General features: G+C 42.6%; 1 protein-coding gene across 2 annotated transcripts in view; it reads right to left on the bottom strand.

Moving 5' to 3' along the window:
• atg2b (autophagy related 2B) overlaps nucleotides 1-22,136 on the bottom strand; it is a 25,651-nt gene extending 3,515 nt beyond the window's left edge. The window contains exons 1-42 of one of the 2 annotated variants that reach the window (XM_083791277.1): nucleotides 22,092-22,136; nucleotides 21,001-21,409; nucleotides 20,740-20,902; nucleotides 19,325-19,477; nucleotides 19,131-19,233; nucleotides 18,881-19,043; nucleotides 18,602-18,781; nucleotides 17,926-18,022; nucleotides 17,640-17,804; nucleotides 16,988-17,139; nucleotides 16,461-16,572; nucleotides 16,054-16,297; nucleotides 15,783-15,945; nucleotides 15,571-15,663; nucleotides 14,864-15,052; nucleotides 13,577-13,850; nucleotides 13,390-13,498; nucleotides 12,806-13,007; nucleotides 11,846-11,988; nucleotides 11,579-11,736; nucleotides 11,239-11,414; nucleotides 10,981-11,131; nucleotides 10,380-10,582; nucleotides 9,934-10,014; nucleotides 9,733-9,839; nucleotides 9,153-9,245; nucleotides 8,545-8,615; nucleotides 8,387-8,463; nucleotides 8,091-8,261; nucleotides 7,359-7,491; nucleotides 6,775-6,977; nucleotides 6,305-6,534; nucleotides 6,062-6,179; nucleotides 4,347-4,538; nucleotides 3,638-3,739; nucleotides 3,276-3,354; nucleotides 2,908-3,118; nucleotides 2,482-2,551; nucleotides 2,290-2,372; nucleotides 2,011-2,132; nucleotides 1,646-1,800; nucleotides 1,362-1,511 (exon numbers count right to left, since the gene is read on the bottom strand). In XM_083791277.1, coding sequence (XP_083647403.1) covers nucleotides 1,362-1,511; nucleotides 1,646-1,800; nucleotides 2,011-2,132; nucleotides 2,290-2,372; nucleotides 2,482-2,551; nucleotides 2,908-3,118; nucleotides 3,276-3,354; nucleotides 3,638-3,739; nucleotides 4,347-4,538; nucleotides 6,062-6,179; nucleotides 6,305-6,534; nucleotides 6,775-6,977; nucleotides 7,359-7,491; nucleotides 8,091-8,261; nucleotides 8,387-8,463; nucleotides 8,545-8,615; nucleotides 9,153-9,245; nucleotides 9,733-9,839; nucleotides 9,934-10,014; nucleotides 10,380-10,582; nucleotides 10,981-11,131; nucleotides 11,239-11,414; nucleotides 11,579-11,736; nucleotides 11,846-11,988; nucleotides 12,806-13,007; nucleotides 13,390-13,498; nucleotides 13,577-13,850; nucleotides 14,864-15,052; nucleotides 15,571-15,663; nucleotides 15,783-15,945; nucleotides 16,054-16,297; nucleotides 16,461-16,572; nucleotides 16,988-17,139; nucleotides 17,640-17,804; nucleotides 17,926-18,022; nucleotides 18,602-18,781; nucleotides 18,881-19,043; nucleotides 19,131-19,233; nucleotides 19,325-19,477; nucleotides 20,740-20,902; nucleotides 21,001-21,162 — 6,003 coding nt within the window. In that variant the 5' untranslated portion in view covers nucleotides 21,163-21,409; nucleotides 22,092-22,136. Of the gene's footprint in view, nucleotides 1-1,361; nucleotides 1,512-1,645; nucleotides 1,801-2,010; nucleotides 2,133-2,289; nucleotides 2,373-2,481; nucleotides 2,552-2,907; nucleotides 3,119-3,275; nucleotides 3,355-3,637; nucleotides 3,740-4,346; nucleotides 4,539-6,061; nucleotides 6,180-6,304; nucleotides 6,535-6,774; nucleotides 6,978-7,358; nucleotides 7,492-8,090; nucleotides 8,262-8,386; nucleotides 8,464-8,544; nucleotides 8,616-9,152; nucleotides 9,246-9,732; nucleotides 9,840-9,933; nucleotides 10,015-10,379; nucleotides 10,583-10,980; nucleotides 11,132-11,238; nucleotides 11,415-11,578; nucleotides 11,737-11,845; nucleotides 11,989-12,805; nucleotides 13,008-13,389; nucleotides 13,499-13,576; nucleotides 13,851-14,863; nucleotides 15,053-15,570; nucleotides 15,664-15,782; nucleotides 15,946-16,053; nucleotides 16,298-16,460; nucleotides 16,573-16,987; nucleotides 17,140-17,639; nucleotides 17,805-17,925; nucleotides 18,023-18,601; nucleotides 18,782-18,880; nucleotides 19,044-19,130; nucleotides 19,234-19,324; nucleotides 19,478-20,739; nucleotides 20,903-21,000; nucleotides 21,913-22,091 lie in introns of those variants that run through there. The other variant, XM_083791278.1, reaches the window with a different exon arrangement.

The following is a 22,136-nucleotide window of genomic DNA, read 5'->3' as shown; positions in this document are numbered from 1 at the left end:
GCTATCATTGTAAATGTCACTGTCATCTCTTTGTGTACTAAGCTTAGCTTTCACATGGAGAGAAGGAGAGATGCACTGTCTCAAGGAAGCAGGGGAATCAGAGTGTGTGTGTGTGTGTGTGTGTGTGTGTGTGATTGCGTGCGTGTGTGTGGCAGCAACAGAATAGAAAGAGTTCCAACGTTATGGGGCACAAGAAAGATAAATGTGTTATGAAGTGAGTTTATAATGTTATTAAGTGAGTTTTGTAACTTTAGTAATTATCTTTTTGACAACACAGTGGATTACACCACTTCAGCATGCTCTTCTTATTTGGAACAGCCTGCCGTATGTCCCTCGCTTGGTAAAGGAATCAGTTGCGGTATATTGTCGTGTCCACATTTGTATTATTCCTGTGAGCGACACTCACTGATTGCAAAGAGGGATGTGGGTAATTATCTGGATTGCTCCAACTCTGATCATTTCAGACTGAGAATGTCAGACTGGGGATTGAAAGAAGTTGCGCACAGCAGAGTAGTAGTTAACTAAATGTATAATCAATCACCCTGTATTGCTTTCTATAGTACCTGCCTACACACAAAACTGCTGGTGCAACAGTAGGGAGAGATTGGCATAAAGTTTGCTGTTGTAAAGCAGATAGAGAAAAACTGCTCCTCGGAGCACAGGTCTCCGCCAGGTCAGGTAGGATATTGTGGGCCAGCAATGTTTGGAATTCGCCAATCTAGGATGGAATATGAAAGATTTCATGGATCTGTCTTGATCACTTGACTATAGAGTTGTGTACCGATTTGCGGGATGATAACATTTGTAGGAATATAACAAATGTTTAGCAAAAACATTTAGCCTCCTGGTGGCGCTATATCGAACGCAGTGTTCATGATTTGTGGCATTTCGTTCAAAACGGGCCACTCCTGCAAAGTTGTCAATCTTAGCCAATCAGCCGATGTCGGAGACAATAAATGGTTGATTTTTGTTCTCCAAATCAGTAGCGGCACCAGGATTGCTAATTTGAGTGGGCACAGGGCACGCATAAGTAAAGTGATGGACTAACATGTCCACTACACGTGTCCTCGATTAGGCTCCAAGAGTGCTTTATTTTATGGCAACATAGAACATGTTTCGTTTAGCTTGATACACCACTAGGAAAAGTCTAGCCGATTTCAGTCAGTCTCATGAAGGAGTTGAGGTGAGTGAATTGTTATGCAAAATGGCCAGGGGCCATGTAGGAGCCGGTCGAGCCGCAATTAACACATTACCAACCCATCACCGAGCCTCAGTCAGGCCTAGGCTTGGCTGTAGAAAGGGAGACACAGACAAGATACTGATGGAGGTGATGCAGGCAACAGTTTCAGTAGTTTTCATACCTCTTTTACAACAGTGTATGCTTTGGCCACTCCTTCTCTCAGGTCAACAGGCTGATGAGCCAAACCGTAATGAGAGAAGCGTTTTATCCTCTTTGTCTCTCTCTCATCGGGCACCGGAGACACCATGTCGTACGCCGTCTCAGCTGCTGCCTATGGAGGACAGAAGTTGCATAGTTGTTTGACTCCTCATGAGGTGGAGTTACTGAGGTCTCACTTAGTTCAAATTGAATGAATTAAATGAACTATAACTAATGTATAGTTGTAAATGGAAATGGAAAATTCACCTGGACAGTCCGCACCATACGGTTAGTGAGCTCCAGAGCAGCCATTGCAGTAGAAGTCCCAAAAGAGGCGGTGCCACGTTGAAACCCGCGAACTATCCGACCGTCCTTCCGGTACTGCTCTATCGGGAGCCAAACCAAGTCCCTGAATCCCTGAACTAAATATAACAGAGAGCCGAAGAAAGAAATTGTTCCAATTTGAAGAACAAGCTTACTTATCAGGACAACACATGCTGACACGATTACAGTAGGATGCCAACATCATCAAGTGAGAAATGAAGTATACATTTGTGTGACCTAAAAGAAATTCAGTACCCTGCCTGTCTATTTGTAGAAGCCGGTTCTATTTTAGAACAGTTTCTACTCACCCAACTGTACCAAAGAGTGAATAGGTCCCACTCCACCCAACAGTCCAGGCAGCTGGTTCTTCTTGATGTCATTTAACCACTCGTTTATTGCATAGGAGAAGAGTTTATCTACACCCAACAGTCTGAAATAAAATAGAAAATTGTTCCAATGCATTCCTCCCCACACAATACTGTGTTGTCACTGCTGTTGTACTCTACTGGCTCACCTGCTAGTGAGGAGCAAAATCATTAAACAAAACGAAAGAAGTGTAATACGATGTTTGACACATTTAAACATACCCTTGTCGATAGCACAACCGTCGTAGTTTCAGTTCAGAACAATTCAGCTGAGTCAACCCGATTATGATCCCTGCGAATGTTCCCTGCAAAAAAAAAGCATTCCTAAGATTATTCATCACAAGCACAAGACAAACAACAAAACAATGTATTTTCCCACTTTATAACAACCCTCATAACCCTCAACCTACATACCTGCTCCATTGACACATGTTTCCCATGGTAGTCCAGGCGAATGGGAACTTCAGACGTAAACCGAAACTCCCTGGTGATAAACAAGACAATCGTCACACACATCTGCCACCCACTAGCTTAATAAGCACATAAGCTTGATTCCATAATTCACCGTACGTAATGGTGTTGCAATGCAAGAAAATACACAATGCCATTTTTGAAAATGTTTGTGTAGTCTTTTTTTTAAGATTTGTTTTTGGGCTTTTATGCCTATATTGATAGGACAGTAGACTGACAGGAAATGAGGAGAGAGAGATGGGGAGTGACACACAGCAAAGGTTGATTGGCAGCCTAGGAGGTGCCCGGAAATCTACGCCAGCCATCCGGGCCGTTTGTCTATAGTCTTACGGTTGGGTCACTTCACTATTAGTTATAAGATACACATACCTAAAGAATATGGGTTGGTCTGTAAAGGAAGGAACAGCAGCATCAATTTCGTTGGAATCTTCCTGTCCAGACGTGGTGAGACCGTTGTGACTGAGGCGTCTCTGAGCAGGCACTGAGATGATGGGAGCAGGGTCCTGGCTGCTGCCCGGGTGCTTAGAGAAGCTGCAGGAGATCTCTGGGGCAGCTGGCTTCTTCATTGATACGCAGAGCGCTGTGGACAAAACATGTTGACATGAGACAAATTGAAACTGTTTTTTCCCCATTGATTGGAATTGGGCTCAGGCTGTGCAAATAAATAAATACAATAAAATAAACTTAAAGTTTTAATGTTCAGAACCATTGAGAAGCCATTGTAAAATGAGTTTTACCTTCTTGTTCAGGTGGAGAGAAATACTCAACTTCTGCAGCGAGACTGGCAAAGAAATCCTTCATGAAAAACAGTGCATCCTGCAAACAAAAAGATTATGCGTCTGTCATGTAGAATTCTACTGGATGTTGCCGATTCAAGATAGGATTTGATCATTTTAAAAGGAGGAGTTCACCCAAAATACACAAAAGAAATACATATTTTTCTTCACAAAAACTGCAAATTGGCAGGTGTACAGTTCTCAATTAAACTAATGACAGACATCTCCAAATCTCAAAAAGAAAATCATATCAAAACTATCTGCATGCCACACAGAGAAAGAGATATTTTGTTATTTGGTGTGAACCGTTCCTAGTTTTGTACCTGATCAATATTGAGACGAACAGGCATCAGGGAAACACGTAAACAACACTCCTGGGGAGCTTGTCCTGTCTCTGGACACATGTGCAGCGCCCTCACCGTCAACTAACAGACAGAAAAGCACAGCATAAGGAAATGGCTTTCACACAACACACGTTTGTTCGCTCTGACAGGTCAACTGTCATAACTAGGAGTAATAGATTAGATACCAAATTGTAGCATGGTGGCCCCATCGTAGTTTCACACTGATGATTTTACGGTGTAAATACAGCACTCTTCTGTTTTAACATATACATTTGTTCCTGCGGTCATGTGATCCATGGTCCAAATGGTAATTCATAGATTAGCAAACACCTCCATCTAGTGGCAAAACTGTTTGGACATACACATCATTGGACAGTGTTTTTCTATGCATTGGCAAGGAATGAGTTTTAATACTATATGTAGGGCTTTAAGTAACCAACAATCACTAAACCAATTCAATTACTAAAAAGTAATTTTATAAATTTTCACATTTACGGTAACCACTTACCGCTATATACTCCATAGTATGATGATCGCTAAAATAGCAGATCTACTCGCCATTTGTGAATTTTTCGGAAGACAAAAAAGAAAATGTTTGCATATAATAAATTAATAATATAACCAAAATAGTATCGCCAGTGGTTAATCGTACAGTATATGTTAAAGTGGCCAATGTATCTTTCCTCACCATATTGGAGTGGGCTTTGCGGGGCATTTCCTTGCTAGAATACAGATAGAGGAACTTGTTCATCTGTGAGGTGGCCAGTCTGTCTCGAATCTCCAGGTCCTGAACAATGAAGACCTGTCGGGACACTGGCTGGTCTGCTGCTGACCCAGGATCAGCCTGAGACTGAGGGTACACCTCATGTTGGAACCGTACCTGGAAAGAAAAAAAAACATCAAATCGAGAACTGAACTATATTTGAAAGAATAATTTAAAATTATTTTAACCAATCTGAATGGTAGTGCATGTTTATATATCACTTGCACATCTACAGTTGTTGGAGGTGGTCTCCCTGCTCTTCCACTGAGACATGCAAGTCATCCACGAGAAACACGAGATTTGATAAAAAAAAACATAAAAAAATATAATTTGACCTCGGTCCCTCACTAGACTACAGATCCAGACTACATCTTCCGCCCGAGCCGGAAGTAACTCTTCTTCTCTGCTTATTTTGCGCATTTCTCTGGCACTAGTGTCACAATCTCACCTAGAGGGCTGGGCAGGATTGTGTTAATACCACGACACAATGGAGTAGGGTTGTGCCCATGCAGCACATTAAGGGTCAATGACAGAGTACAGCATCTTGCAATGGGTCTGGTCCACAAGATTCGATACACCACCAAGACACCCATGTACCTGTCTAAATACTTCCTTAATGTAAACGAAGTCCACACCCACAACACCAGAGGGAGTGTACAACAAACCATGTACAACCCAGATTCGGCACAAACAAGGGACTAAATTATTTTCGCTCCTATGCCACCAAAATGTGGAACGCCCTACCAACAGTCATTAAGACATGTGAATCCCTTGACTCCTTCAAAACAGCTCTCAAAGGGCACCTACGGATGGCTGCAATTCGAAACTGGCCTCTGTAGAATCTGAATCCACCCCACCGGCCCCCCCTTTTCCCCCTCACTGTATATGTATCCTTTCCCTTTTTGCTTCCTATATGATGAATTCCTGTTCTGTTCTTTAACTACATAGAAGTGTCTATTTGTATGTCTCTAAATGTTTTGATGAATTGAACAATGTGGACCCTGTTGTAAACAAGTGTAATGCTTAATTGGGTCGTCCACTCACAGTTAACAGTCTTTGTATTGAGTTTGTGCTTAAAATGTACTGTACTGTCAATTCTACAAATTGTTAATAAATATTTCAATCAATCAATCAAAAAAAGGCCTGATAGACTATATTATGCCCAAAGTCACAGTAAAAAAAAATCACACTTTTGAAGTGTGAAGTGAGGGGCACTCTTATAATCATACATCATCATATATCACATCCGTGCTCAGTCAATCAAAACATCACTATGGGGTACACACAAACACACAAAGCTGGGCATTGGAGGGGCTAGCGCCCCTCAAAGATGTTGAATCCTACACATAACATAGAAATGGTCGGAAATCTCGGTACGCTCAAAATACGAACGTAAATTGCTTGATGAATCTGACCCATTATCTCCACTGGTCAATAAAGTGGGGATGGTGGGTGGTAGGTGGTTGTGGTCTCCCATGTGGGAGACGTTGGTTAAAATCCTGGGTGTTACAGTTACAACACATAAAACGTATGGAATGCAGCTTTGAGAGCAAAATGGCTTGCTGGATGACAACTCTGACTATACAACTAAATATCATCAAGAGAGAAGAGCAACTCAGTCAGAAGAGGAAGAGCTGTACCTTGCTGAGCTGGATCTCCATCAGGACATCAGGGTTCCTCCCTTTCCCGCCCCCTGCTCGTCCCGCAACCCTGCCCTGCCTCACTGGAGTTTGAGAAGGGGAACTATGGGGAGTGGAACTGCAAGAATGTCAAAAACCAAAAAGAAAAGCACAAATCAAACAAGTCAATGTATATTTGAATACACTTATAGCATCGCTATAAATAGTTATTTGTGCACGACTGATGGATCGTCCATGGCTCACCCCCGGCTCCATGCTGGAGATGCAGTGAATGTAGCATTCCCAAAGTCCTTCCCACCGTAGAGATGCCAGATGACAGATATCTCCCTGATGAGGTAACGCACCTCTGGAACGGGGAAGTTCATGGCCCCACGGCTTGAGTCACCACTGTCCAGAGGCTGACTGAAGTAGTTGTCTTTGATTTCTATGATATCTGAAGTCAACCGCTTCACCACGGGCTCCTGATCCCGATCCTGAAACACACCATTCCTTTGAAGCGACAGACAAAACGTATCTTTTTCCTCAAGCTCATATGAAGTTCGGTGAACTTGCAACAAGCAATAGGTGTGACGGAACCGAACCGTACTGCGGGCAACTGGAACAGAAGCAGCTACTGTAGGAGGCTGCACCGACAAGTGTCAAATTGCTAGGTTCCACTGATTTTTTAAAGGATGGACAGATCACCCAAAGGTCTGTGCACAGGTCATGCTTACCTGGTCTCTGGAGCCTGGGGTCTCTAGGATACAGAAGTCGTCCGTCTCTTGTGCCAGGGTGGGCACAGGGGTAATGAGGGGAGAATGAAGCATCATTGGGTAGGTGGGGCTCGACTCATGCGTTACGTTTCCGCTCTCATCTGGAAACAGGAAGAGGTCTGAGCGAGGAGGGTCGTGGTCGTGATTCCGCTCCTCATGCATGCCTGTATGTGTGGGAAACCACAAGTCAAGTCTCATATAAATGTTCAGGCTGACAGCAGCTCTTTTTTTTTTGTTGAAAACATGGAAACAGAGTTTGCTAATCAGATTTGAGCTTTTGCTTGCCGGAAAGAGCCGATCTACAAGTTCACAACGCCTTACGTCGTTACCACAGTAGTCTTTGAAGTAAGATTGACGATGTGCGAAAACACAAATCCAACCTGATCACTATACAAGTGATCAGGTTGGATTTGTGTTTTCGTGTGTGGACAGTCAGTCCTGAATCATATTTGAGAAACAAAACGGATTTTCCTGCACTCTGAACAAAGCCATAACAAACTAAAGGTTTATTGTAGATCCACAGTATATAATTACAGTAAACTCACCGTTCTGTTGCAAGCCCTGTGCTGGCTGCCCATCCGTCTCCTCCATAGCTTCACTCATCAGGTCCTGTAACATCTGCTGGTCAGTCTCAGGGAGCAGAAGAGTCTGGGATGGTGGCCGGCTCGGGAACTCCGCCTGTCCAATGATATAAATGCTCAGACTGAGACTTCCTGACTAAGGCTGTCTGTCCAATGATATATACGCTCAGACTGAGACTCAACTGAGTCACAACTATTACATAATGATTGCCTGATCGCTATGATTTGAGATCCTCCCAACTATTTTGCATAATCACCAGAATCTTTTCCATTCATCTGTATGAACTCACCGGTTGCAAAATAGCCGATATACATGCACACACTGTGTCGTGAAGTGAGCTTATGGATTGCCTATTTTTGTAAAAAGAGTATTTGTAAAAAGTATTAAATGCCTGGCCTGTTTTGGCTGTGTCAGTGTATATTTAAATATTTTTTGTTTACAAAGCCTAAAGGTAAAGAATAAGTTGATAAATTGATTTATATGTTCAAATGTTCAATGCCTAAAAGGCTAAAACCACGCACAAAAACAGTGTGATGTGACAATAAAGATGACTCTGATTCTGAATGAAAATTCTTCATCTCAATTATTTGTAAAACAATCGGCTAGTAGTCCCACCCGACAATACCTTCTCTGAAATTAAGAGTTAGGTCATTTACATCCTACGACATGGGATCATGGATGGTGTTGCTACAGACCTTGGCTCTGGCTGTGGTGCTGCTGCTTTTGGCCTCCGGCTCTGCAGGGGGCAGCAGGTCTCCGTAGCTGGCCACGTACTGGATGAGGTTCATGAGGGCTGCACAGGAGTCTGAACATGTTCTGATGTGAATGACATCACTGGAGCAGCGCAGCTCGAATCTGGGCTCTGTCTGTCACCCCAACAAGAAAAAAACCAAAGGGTGACGAAAACAGAATCATGCAGCAGTTGTTCTCAATCCCAAAGTGGGGCCTGGGGAAACATGGCGATTGTTATCATAAGAAGCATGATTCTCACCAATACTCCATCCATTCCAGGTTTGACAGCTGTGATCCTGAGCTCCAATGTTCCCATGTCGACTACCTGTACATAGTCTGTGGAATAAAACAAAGGTCAGGGCAATCAAATCACTAGCATCTTAAAAAAAACTTTAAAGGATTTATTTATTATCCTACCACGCGTTAGATTGACAGAGACGGCATTAGTCTTGTCGGACAGGAATAAGGCAGCCTCATCCAAAATTATCCTGGAAAAAGCACAGAATATTCAGTAATGACATATCCTTCAGTAATAGAAGACCTATCTCTGTTGTGGCTCTGCTTTATTGTCTGTTTTATAAAAATAAAAAACACACAAATCATAGAAAATATTGTAAATTAAAAAAAGCTCTACATTGAAAATAGCTTTTTGACACAGACTTTTGCCGAAGTAATAATTAAGACTATGTCTATGGCCTACCTTGTTTTCCCAGTAGCCTATCTCTACTGGGGTGTACTGTAGCTAATTGAATGTCAGGTGAGAGGAGCAAATATTGAAACATGTATTTAGCCTACCCAGACCTGGTAGTACAGGTGTGCAGGCGATATTTATCAAAACTATTCATATAATTGATTCCTGATTCACATAGATTAGATTCATGCCTTTATTCATGGTGTTAAATTCCCGAGAAATGGACCCTCTTTCACATAATATACGTGTTCTGTTATGTGTAAATATACTAATGACAAAAAAATTTTTTTTAATAAAACAATACCCCTGGCATAAGGACCTGAACTTTTTGTACCTGAGTGTAGAGGAAGAGTGGTCTAGTGAGACACTGCTGGACACACTGAACGTCTCCACAACCAACAGTGATCTGACAGGAAGGTAAAGGGGTCTGTTGAGAAGACAAAACACATTAGATGCATTAGAATACAATAGACAGATTAATACTTACTACTACGGTACTGCACATAATATGCTTGGTGCCTCCCTGCTTCCTATGGTGCCTGTTATCTATACTGCAACTAATAAGGTAAAGATTCTATCCTTTAACCCATTATACTTTAGCTATTGAAAAATCTACAAAAGCAGATCTACCAGCTCATAGCGCGGCACCGAGTGCTGCGCTGCGAGCTTGTAGATCTGCTTTTTGTTTTGTATATTGAAAATGTGGTGCAAATCTTTGAATATATATTCTATCAGAGCAAACGTTTTTAATTCAAATCTTTGCTTCTGGGGGGTCCCTGGAACAACCCCACGAATTATTTGTGGGCTCCTTGACATGAAATATTGAGCACCACCACTGAAACATAGGTATTTCAGAAAACGACGTCAGGCCTAAATGGGTTAATACTTTCATATACAGGTTGGTTCTACAGTACCTGTAATCTAGAGAGCAGCTCCAAAGGTGTAGATGTAGGGTGGTGATGGACGTAGGTGGGGTGTATCCTAACACAGGCTCATCAGAAACATTCAGGAAGTCAACAATCTATCGCACACACAAAAAGAAAGAGGTTAATATTGTGCTGCCTTTGAAGTAGCTCTGGTAGAGTTATTTTGGTTCTAGCTCCATCTTGCCCTACCTGGTCATACCAGCCCAAACTGGAGGGCACTACCCTGTGCTGGAGTGTTGCCCCCCTCACTCCAACAGCCACCAAGAATTCCTTTATGGGAAACAAATAGTTAGCTGCAAGTAATAGTGGATATAATTAGCAAACTGTATGGTAGAGTAAGAGTATGTTTAACACAATATAACTAACAACTGCGGGGATTGCTTTTCTGCTGAGAAATGTAGATGATATGGTCAGGCAGGACCACACTGGTTGACAAGAGGCATTGCATGAAGCGTCTAAGCTTAGCAGTAGAGATTTCAGTGAATGCGGGAGACTTGAGTTATCACCCATGTTGGGAATCTCTGGACTACATTAACCGTCAGTAACAATTTCACAGTCACACAATTCTCGATTCACAGTTCTCCTCTCAACATCTATTCATTCAAACTGGGTAAACAGATTAGTATTGCTCTGACCTTGACATTTCGCTCCATGTTTTGGGATGAGATTTTGACAGCAACAGACAGCATGCTGTGAGCCTCCAGGCCAATGCCCTCCGAGGGTGTTGACACTCTGACAGGAGAGGACTCTGATTGGTAGATGCCTGGCTCCAGCCAATGGGGATGTGTCCTGCAGGGCAACTTGATGTCTGAGCCAGAGGTGTTTCCCTCCACAAGGCCTAAGACATATACAGATGAACCATAATCAATTTAACTGTTTTCAACCTGTCGTTGAAAACGCCCACTGCGCCGGGTGCAGTACTTAGTTAAGACAGTTTTTGGTTTAGACTAGTCATTGGCTACAACTACAACCTATCTCAAACCCTCACCCTAAACCTAACCTCCCACGGGGCAGCACACCTAAACCTAACCCATGTCTAACGTCTAACCAATGACTAGTCTAAACTAAGTATGCACCCCCACTGCCCATGTCTTCTGTGTATTTCTCTGTGAAACACACAGTAATCTCAGAAACAGATTTTAAATGAAGTGACAGAATGACCTACATCCATGAGACTGACACACAGACAGCATTGGGTAACAATTCAACTAAACCACATTTAAATGAATGGTTTACCTTGGTGGTACATGCAGATGCTGCTGGTGTGGAAGCAGATGAAATGTTGGTCTTTGTAGCCTTCATACTGAGTGACACTGAACAGCACTGCGTTCTTCACCTCCATCCAGAACTCTCCGTGTCGGTTCTTCACTACAGTCTTATCCTCCCTCTAAGGAAGACACATTAAAGGTCTAGTGAGTCTATTAGCAAGAGGTCAAAAGGCATAGGCGTAACAAAAGAAAAGAAAAAAAGCACAAATGTATAAGTTAGGCTTACCTTAGCATTAGTCTGTAGAGATATCAGGCCGTGGTTGACACTGAGGATGACAGAGAACAGGCTCTGGGACGACTTACTCTGCGTCTTGGGTTTTTTCTTTTTGCGAGACCGTAAACCCAGTTCAGACACAGGACAGTAGTACTGAAGGTTCTCCTCCTCTGAACCGCTGGTGTCCTCTGCAAAAACATCATAAATCATCATCATCATCATCAGCATGGAGTCTGATGAATATGCCCAAAACATATTAAAGAAAGAACATTCCACACTCCGATGGTGTCACATTACAGAAGATTAGCATTTGATCAAATGCTAAAAAGAAATATCATAAATGTTTTCTCACCCTCAGGCCCAGTGGAGCGGAACTGGCTGAAGCTGTCCTTAGAGTATGTGTTGATCAACTGACTGGCTACAGACAGTCCAACTCCATATGGCATGTTCTCAACTGTCTCCACAGGTGACGGCGCAGTGGGCTCCCATAGCAGCAGATCATTATTTACTCTGTAAGACGAATGGGGGAGTTACGTAAACGCGATTTCAGAAAACAATTTAGATTTATTTTTAGTTTTATGTGAAACAATAAAAACATGGCATTGTATGAAGTCTGTACCTGTTGTGTAATTTTTCATAAAATGTTTTGCTGGGCAGTGCCAATTGGACATTAGGGATATATAATTCAAGAATGAAACGAGAGTTGTTTGTGGTTTTATCCTGGAACTCTGTCATCTCTGCGATATCACCGGGAATGACCATCTGAAAAAATAGAAAGATTTATAGAAGTTGTGTCACTGCCATCATATCTATAAAGACTGTCAGGTTTGCATAGCTGTACCCCTCATACCAGTTTCAGAATTATGTACTGTCAAATGATTGGGGACAGAATTCAATTCAAACAAAGAATAAACCTCTGTTCCACTTTGCTGCTTCACGCTTATCAAAGCAGCTAAACTCCACCCATTCCGGATATCAAAAGGTTAATACCAATGTTTGAATTTGGCACATTTTTAACCACTTTCAAGCTGGCATTGCTATTTTGGCCAGGTTACAATTCTAATAAAAATAGAGCGGTGCCCATTGGGCACTGGCCTACTTGGAACGATGCTTGTTGGAAATGCATGCCCCACCCAGATATTATGTCTGTGTCCCTTTTATGCCCATATATGGAGTTCTTTGTCAGGCATGCCCAAATATGGAGTCCATTGCAGACATCAGAATGATGTCAGAACAGACCAGCTCCATATATGGACACTGGGCAGGGGCCCTGTCCAGAGCCAGAGCAGAGGCCTTTTTGGGGCAGTTCTGGACACTGGACTGCAGTGTGTGACGTTTTGTCTGTGTGCTTGGGCTAGTATAGAGTACAATATTTCTGATCAGAGTTCTTGGAGGCCAGGGCTGAGGTCCGGGGCGGTGTGGAAGTTACCCCATATCCGGGCACATATTCGATGGATATACATACAGAGATATTTCGGGGGCATACAGATTTGGGCAAACATTTAGGGGACATACTACAAACGCTGTTCTACAAGGGGGCTGCTCAAAGACTAATTTAATGTCTGAAGACGCAACACACCTCCTCAGTCTCATACATGACCCTGCGTGACGAAAAAGGTGATGGTTCATGTTTCCCAAAGTCGCAGACATCCTTCAGCGAGTGGGCAGCCCCCTCCTCCTCTTCTTCCTCTGGGGAATGGTCGTCGCCACCCTCGTCATCCTCAGCTGTGGCACGCTCGAGGATAGAGTGGACGGCAGTGGGGTTCATCTTCAGCACAACTCTGTAACACAGACAACCCCAATAGAACAAGGATAAAATGTGTTTTTTGTGACTGGTGTGGTCAGCTGGGCCAAAAAAAACCCCATCATAACTCACAGTTAAATATCAATGCTTTTTAATGCCCAGCAGCAGAACATTTCTTCAAGTTTTTATTTATTTTTATTAACAGCATTTACTTTTACTTACAAATCTTAAGTACAATTGATATGAGATACTTTTTATACTTATGCACAGTAAAGTAAATATATTGTGGTATTCACATTTTCATGACGACATTTATATAAGAGTAATTTTCTAGTGATTTTTTTTACTCAAATATTCTTTTGAGTTGGGTCGAGTGCATAATTTCTGAATGGGTGATTACAGCTATACCAGAACCTTACCGTGGCCAGTCAAACTTTCCGCTGTCAGATGTTGTCATATCTCCATCCATGGTGTGGGACACCCTGAGGAACCTTGCAGCTGGTTGAGCAGGCTCCTCCTGGAACCTCCCTGTGGAAGAGAGATACTTCAGTTTAAAACGGTTCCTTGGCAAGAGGTTGGAGACATTTTGTTTCCACAGTCACATACCAACAAGCTCCCTGAAGATGAGTTCCATCTTGGTTTGCTCTGGAGAACTCCCTCCCATGAACTCAGTCTTCATCTCAAGGTCCTCCAGATCCAGGTACAGGATTTCCTTTTGTAGGGACTTCTTAAACCATGGGCCCCTCTCCTGATCCGAGCGCAGGTCTGGGATGGGGAATCGGACCACCAGGCACAGCATTGGGGAATTTACCGTCAATGACACGTGACAGCTGGTTGGTGTACGGCTGTCATCAAGGAAAACCTCTGCAAATGCCTTGTGCTGCAAATTAAATTTAAGGTAAAGACAGTATGACTTAACTGTCATTGCATCTCTGTATGTATTTATAATTTCATTTTACTGACGGCACAGGATGGTGGCCATTGCACTGTCTGCATTACTGTATTTATGCACATGAACTGGCTACTGGATTTACACATGTGGCTCCACATGTTGGACTCACCACAGAGAGCTATTTGGCAATAAGTACTACAGACGAAAAACTGTTTAAGTCCACACTGATTATCCATAATGTAAAAATGATGGACAAAGGGTCAGGACAACGAGGCCTTTTCATGGAGGGGTAAGAATAAAATTTGGACTTAACCAGTTTTTCGTCTTTATGTGCCACTATATTGGTGAGGAGTATAATGTTAATTCAGCCGTCTTATTGAGTATGCCCAACAACAGACACACTGCAGACAACCTGGCTGGTAGGTAAACTAAACGATGCGGTGTTGGAGGCTTGTATATATTTGTTTGTATTGTAGCGATTGTTTGTATATCGCTTCACTTTGGTCACACAGGTCAGTGTTGGTAAAACAAATGTATAAATAAAAAGTCCCAATCTTTTTAATGCAAGATCTGTCGCTGTCTTCTAAAATGCACGTTAACGTTGCAGCTGCTAATTTCCCAGTCCGGGTGGACTGGGACTCAAAAAACCCTGTTGTATTTATTTTTTTAATGGATAAAATAAACTGCATTTTCCGGTTAATTAGCTGGTAAGGCCTAACGGTAACCGGTTAATAAAATGTCTCCAAATGGCCACCCCTAATTTCCAGGACTACACATTCTTCACATACAGTAGGCATATATCAAGATCTTGTAGCCCTGAAAATGCAGTTTGCGCTTTGGCTGTGCCAATTTCATACTTGTCGAAGGTAGCCAATCTACAAGCTCACGACGTGTCACATTGTGACGCAAGCTTGTAGATCAGCAAATTATTTAAACTTTTCACCTATGACATGCCTAAAATGGGGACACCAGGGTGAATGTGGTTCAGGGGATATCCTTACCAAGCTAACATGTTTATTGTAGGACGTATACATGTGAGAAGCCATCATCTCTGTGGTAGCCAGCTTCTGGGGCTGTAGTAATGAGTTAAGACGGTCTACGATGCTGATGTCTAGCTCAGAGCGGACCACACCCAGCTCTACATGAATGTCGGCCTTCCTGGGGATGGTGCTCAGACGCACCTGGCCGCCCTGTGCAGAGGAGTAGAAGATGGATCAAGAGCTGGAGATTAGAGCACAGGGTGTATTGTTGGCTTATGCCTGCTTTATACTTTGTCATGCGGCGCTGTCGCGTGCCGAAAATAGCAGATCTAAGCTCACAACACGTTCCGTGGGCGGCTGTGGCTCAGGAGGTAGAGCAGGTCGTCCAAATGATCTGTGGGTCGGCGGTTCGAATCCCGGTTCCTCCTGTCCACATGTCGAAGTGTCCTTGGGCAAGACACTGAACACCAGATTGCCTCCAGTGATTATCACCATTGTTGTGTGTATGTGGGAAATGAGTCAACGCTGGCATTGACTGTTCGCCGCTTCACCTCCCAATGTATGAATGAATGGACCATTGTAAAGTGCTTTGAGTAAGCACTCTGTGCATAGAACAGCACTATAAAAATGCAATCCATTATTATTATTCATTGGGCCGTGTTGTGAGCTTGGAGATTTGCTATTTTTGTCATGCGATATAATCGTATGACGGAATTAAGCATTATTACCTGAGGGCCTCTGCGCTCAGCCAGTTTATAAAGCAGGTGAAGGCAGGTGGCTGGTGACTCATCAGCATCAGCTGGGGTATCAAATGTCAGGAGCTGAGGTGTGACAGGGACATTTGTGAGACACTCGTGAACGATGTGCCAAATGGGTTTAATTGCAGTACTTAATCAGCCAAAGCTGCCATGCCATGTGTGCTAATGTTGGGAAACCTAACCTCCGTGTACTGAACCCTTCTTTGGGAACCATCGGCAGTGGCTTCAGAGGGAAACAGGCATTCAACAAACTCCATCTTGCCTAGGGAAACATCAGTGCTAAAGGTCCGCAGGCTGGAGCCCTGGCAGTGCTCGTACTTTATCTTCAGATCTTGGCCCACAAACCTGAAGAGAAAGACCCTGGTTAGGCCTTAATGCACACAATGACAGTCTGCTCCCGCCTTATTGGTGCAAAGCCTGTGGAAGAGGAGTTTAGTGAGTAAGTAAGCACACCTGAGGTGGTCGTGGGGGCAGGCCTGGTCAAACACGGTCCGAGACTGGAGGAAGGCAGCTGCAGGCAGCTGGCCTGGGTCCACCATGCTGAAGAAGTCTGTGGCCATGGGGGCAAGAGGGCTGGGAGCAGCATCCGGTGGGGGCAGGGGGTCAATGTGGAGGACAGAGACAGCCAGGCTGCCCAGAGTCAGCCGGAACACCAGCTCTGGCCTCGACTCATCACCATGGGTTTTAGATGGATGGGCTGAAACACAACACGACAACAATGATGCCACTGTATGCATATACTGTAGATATTGTCTCGTTACTCGTCAGTAAAAAAAACAATACAACAACAAACAATACAATAGAGAATGGAAAACTATGACTTGAACAAGAAGGATCATTTATTCTGCTGAAGCACTTACAGGTCTGTCTCACTAATTTTGGGGGGAATTGTGAATCTCGGGCCTGGAAAGGGCCTTCATTGGTGAGCTTCTCTCTTTGTCTTGGCACGTCCAGATAATCATCCCACAGATTCTACAGGGACAAACACACACATTGAGTGAGACCAAGACACCTGCTAAACCTGCTTTGTCATATCAGCATGGAAGCATGGACCGCAGGTACGTACGTATGTATATAGACAAAATAAACTCAGACCAAAGTATGATAATGAATAATCTATACACACAATTATAAATTATAATTAACAACTTGACATCTCTATCGGACAAAATATATTGACAATAACAGATACACAGATCCAATATCTTTTTGTAAAGGCACAGAAGACATAAAATAGGGTTTAAGAAGTTAATAAACATTTATTTATGTTCCAATTAATGAGGGGTCTCATCAAAGTCCACTGAGGGTCTTTGTAGATAAACTTGAAATTGTCAATAGTGTATTCTAACATGTAGGTATAAGCATAGTGAAGGAGGTGAGCATTTACAGTTGCATTGCCACAAGGAGACTCCCCGGGGGAGGCAGAGTAGTTGCTGTTTAGAGACAGGTCCAGGTCGACAGTGGGCGGTTCACCCAAGGGCGGGAGGGAGGACAAGCTGTGAGACATGTCCATGTCGGCCATAGAGAAGAACACGTCCTCTGCACAGAGAATGGATTTAGGGGTGCAACAGTTAATCAAACTAATCAATTTAATCATCGTTCAATCAAAACGTAGCAAAAGTATTAAAAGTAGCCAATCTGCAAGCAAGCTACACCATGCTTTAAATAGAGCTTTAAGTGTTTCATTAGACTAATTGGTTTAGTCGAGTACAAACATTATTATTATTATAATTTACGAAACATGCTTCTCGATTATTCAATGAATTGAAAAGGTTATCAATAGAATAGATGCAGCACTACATAGATTTGGTGATGGAAAGATGTGGGTAAAGAAAATAAGATCAGCCATTAGACCAAATGTCATTAGACAGAACTTAATCATGATGACAGCTGATTTGTAGGACTGCGGATGCTATTGAAACCAACATCCATTTTGCTCTGCCATCACACTTGATGTGGGAAAGTAAACCCCACCGCACCGCAAGTACGACTTAAGAGGAAAATGGCCACTGTGTGAACATGGTCAAGCAGAATCTAACCCCGGCTAGACACGGTTCTGGTAGTCTGGCTCTCAAAGAGCTCCGGGTCAGCTCCAGGTGTAGCAGTGTCCTTCTTTAGACAGCGGTTCAGTTCCATGTGGAGCCGGTATTCATCTTCTTGCTGCATGGGACGACTTTTCCTATCCTTGGCCCATTCCTGTGCTCCTTCAAATAAAAAGCAAGAGAGGCTCCATTCACTCCATTCCTACTGTAAATAACTATTATTATTTGTCTTTAATGTTGTTGTGGTGGAACCACAGACATCTCTAAACAACGGCCAGCTTACCTCCACCTGAGAAAGCTCCAAACATGTCCAGTAGAAGATGGACTTGTCGTGGAGACAAGAGGATGATCATTGTATCAATTTGTCCATCAACATCCAGCTGAAAAAATATAGAGTCATTTTAATCACCGACACTGATTGACAGTGACTGCCCAAAAGTTAAAATGTTCCACAAATCAAGTCAAATGAAACATTTTGTGAAAATCAAAAATTTGGCCCAATCTCAATGAATGTAATATCTAGGCCCAATAGTTCAACAATTTTAATCCCTATCCGAGAGGATCAGATTTGGATTTTGGAGGTGTTGCAAGGTGAACTGCCTCAGGCTCAATGCCAACAAGACTAAGGAGATGGTTGTGGACAAACCACTACAGCCCTGCTATGACTCACTAGTGAGCTGTTTTTACTTGCATGTAAACGTTTTGCATGCAAGCTTCTTCCATTTCACAATGCTAGGAATTGTGGGTTATTGCCTCAAGCCAAGTCTGCAGCAATGCATACTTATGGAAAGTATCCACAAAAGGGTCAAAAAGTCAATGGGAGAACCGGTTTGCACTTGCCAATTCTACAGTGGGACAGCCCTCATGGACTTAACAGGGAAGAGCATCGGAACCTGAATGCAGGACATTGAAATTGAGCCAATGTTGTCATTAAAAAGTAACAGGCATTAGACATGTACCTTTGCTCCAGGCATTACTAGGTTATGCTTCAGGGTGAGCGACAGTTCGACTTTACCACCAAAGCTGCCTATCTGCATCGGCTCAAAGGTTGTAGCTGAGGATACTGGCTCTGTGAACTGGGGATGAGGCTCACATATGATTTTGGGGTTCCAGCTAGGGGAGAGCTTGGCCTCAGTCTCCTGGAGAGAGAAAAGTTCTTACATTAAAATAAATAATAATAATAATAATTAATAAGTAATGTGTGCCAAGAAATGAAGAAAAGAAAGCTGTAAACCCACTGCAGATGTAGGTGAAGATTTGAAACCAGCACGCGCTGCTTCCGAGAACTCATCCCAGAAGATGGTGACTCCTTCCATCTGCAGGTTTTTATGTGCAAATGTGGTGGGTTGGTGCACATTGACACTAGAACTCTCCTCACCCGTTTCATCGCAGTAAACAATCCTAAACAAAAGATTACTTCGTGTTATTGTTCTTTAACAAAGGATTAACAAATACTGTAGGTCGACCCATTGAATTAACTCCACTTACTTGTTGATCCGAATCTCAAGAGCAATTCCAGTTTTGGAATTATCTGGAACGTGTTCAATTCTAAGAACTGTATTCAAGAACGTCACCTTGACTCTCCTCAGAACTAAAAAAAAAAAAGACAAAATTATCAATAAATACATTGTGCCTATTCTACCTATTCATTCACAATTTGACTTATTATTTATAACATATACCTGTTTCTATGGTTTCTGCAAACTTCTCCAGTCCTTCAAATGGTTGAAAGCTCTCCCCCATATCGTCAGTAAGTTTCTGGCTTAGACATTCTTTGGCAAGCTGCATGCTGCTGGTCATGAAGCTGGACCAGTACATGGGTTCCATGCCAGAGGCTACGGGGGGGGAAAGCATGACGAACAGCAAATAAATGACGAATTTAACAACAAAAGTGATCAAATAAAATCTACACCGATCACCGACAACTACAATATATCAATCAATAAAAAGGGAAGGTTTCTCTCACCAAGTGGACTGAAATGTATAAGTGTAGTTCACATCATTAAATTGAGAGATTAAAGGCAGAAATTACCAACTGGAAGTAAAGCAGGAGTAACTAAAGGTTTATAGGCCAATAGTTTGGCCCTTTTCCCCTATATACCAAATCTCTTTGCCGAACAAGCTCACAATGCGTCACACCCTGTTGTGAACTTGTAGACCTGTTTGCCAAACATTCACCTATTAGAAATACTACATGCCCATAAAAGGGACACCGTAGAATCGTAGATCATAATTGTGTTCATAGTTAGGACTCAAAATGTACACAATTTCTCTGCCAGTATTTCAAAAGGATCCACCTACTGTATTCTATTGGATACAGTGGTACTACATGGACTTAATCAAAGCCTTTAATTTAATTGCTTTCTGTGACAATCTTCTTATCCTTCTCAGTGCTCTGATGCAATAGTCTTAGTCAGACCATTACCCTTTAGAGTAGTCCAGGTCCATACTGTTACCTGTGATATTGCTATAGTAAACATTGTATTATTAATGCTGCTGCTGCACACAGAATTAGGTGACATTATGCAGAATTTTCTCTTTTGCACAAGAGTATCATAAGACTTATGATACTCTTGTGGGAAAGAGAAACAATATATCATTGTTCTTGTTTGAATAGTCTAAGTTAGAAGCTTCCTAAAAGTGTGTTACTAACAGTGCCTGAATCAATGCCTGAATATACCATAGAGTAAAAACTCAATGTGCATGGTTGTAGCCATAGTCTCTGCTCTGTGTACATTCGTATGTACAGTAGCTCTGTTGATAGTTCGGTACACTGCACTACAGCATCCCAAAAGACAATCCATTGATCCTTGTGATGTGGATCAATGCTCAAGTAAATTAATAATTATTTAAGCGAGCATTACCCAACACCAAAATAGCACCCTTGTGTATGCTATCGGTATATTGACAGATATGAGACCATCAAATTGCGGTCTTGAGACCTGACTCTGGCAATAGTGTGACACAATAAATGGTGGGTTGCGTATGTGACAATGGGGGGTGGGGTTGGGCATTGTAGCTTATTCAGACACACAAAACCTACAATCAACCAAAGGTTTCCCATTAAAGAAAAAAGGTGAAAGTATAATTTCCTCACCCATCCGTGGTCTGGGTCTGAACACCATCTCCAATCCCTTGATCTCTAGTGCACAGTTTTCTTGCAATAGAGCCGCCCATGGTACAGTTAGAGAAATTGCCTGGATGAAGCCCTCTATTACCTCAAAGGGGGCATCTGCTGTCTCTAGAAGCTCATTCAGTGACTGAGAAAAAAGGGAAGAAATGCTTAGGTCTATTTCAGTACACATATTTAAGTATACTTAATTATTATGTGAGGCATTCTGTCATAATGTAAACATACCCATTTGTCCAGGGGGACTTGTGCAAGAGATCCAGTACCTTGATAGAGATCTAAGCTGAGTTGATCCAAACTCAACTTCTCCTGTAGAAAGTTTCCCAAGTACCGATGCAGGAGGTATCTGCAAGCCCTCTTTTTAATGGACTCTGAAAAGGGCCAAGGCATCTTCACTGGATGAATTTACCCCCGAAAAGTAAAAAGGTCTTGACGTTCTCAACAGAGGATGTTACCAGCTAAGAAAATAGCTGCCAATTTACTCATGGATATCCTGTTCTGTCATCCTGTCGACTTTAAAAAGTCAATAAAACGTGATCCCAAGCTTCTTCCGCATCCCAATAGTGAGGCCACTTCAAGAGATGTGCTGGAACTTGGAAATATGTTTGGCAATTGGTCCGACTCCAGTTTGCTGCGCCTACAGAATATAAACACATGGTGACTCTCTTGTAATCTGACACATCGATCGCATAATGTTTACAGACAGAGAGCCATTTGGCAAACTACAGTAGCCTACACCACTACATAAAAATACATCCATGTTGTTTACTCCAGTGCAACGTGCATTTTATTCCTATTGTGGACTCCAGGAATTAAGACTTGTTCATTTATTGAACCAGCTAATTTGGATCCTTATAATAAACAATATATTACCAACAAACAAACAACACCAATGACATCGCAATTAATAAGCCGGGTATCGGTCATCCAAAAACAACTCGCACGTAACTAGCACGACAACCTGTGTCAATGGGGGTTTATATCATCTAATTTACCGCGTGTTAAGCTGTCATAATGATCAAGCTATAAACAAGGCGGTTAGACAGTCACAAAGGCATGCCAAAGCTCTGGCTAGCACGTCAGTGGCTAATAGCTAACCCTAATGAGTATACTGGCTGACTGGGCTATTATCTAGCAAGCTAACAGGCTAGCTAGCTGGGGCTGTCTAGTGTCTAGACTTAAAAAGAAACATTGTATTTGTTAAATTCTCTTCTATGACAGATACACGTACACCGTCCAAATAAACATAAATCCGTGGCAGCGCTGTGCAACACGCTGAAGGCCAGAGTTCAGTGTTGCTTCATACTTATCTATCTCACCTTCTGCATGAGTTGTTTACAAACACTTTCATGACGACAACTCAG

This window comes from Protomyctophum parallelum (genome assembly GCF_964188405.1).
Source record: "Protomyctophum parallelum genome assembly, chromosome: 20".
Lineage (NCBI taxonomy): Eukaryota > Metazoa > Chordata > Actinopteri > Myctophiformes > Myctophidae > Protomyctophum > Protomyctophum parallelum.
This window is presented reverse-complemented; position numbering and strand designations above follow the sequence as displayed.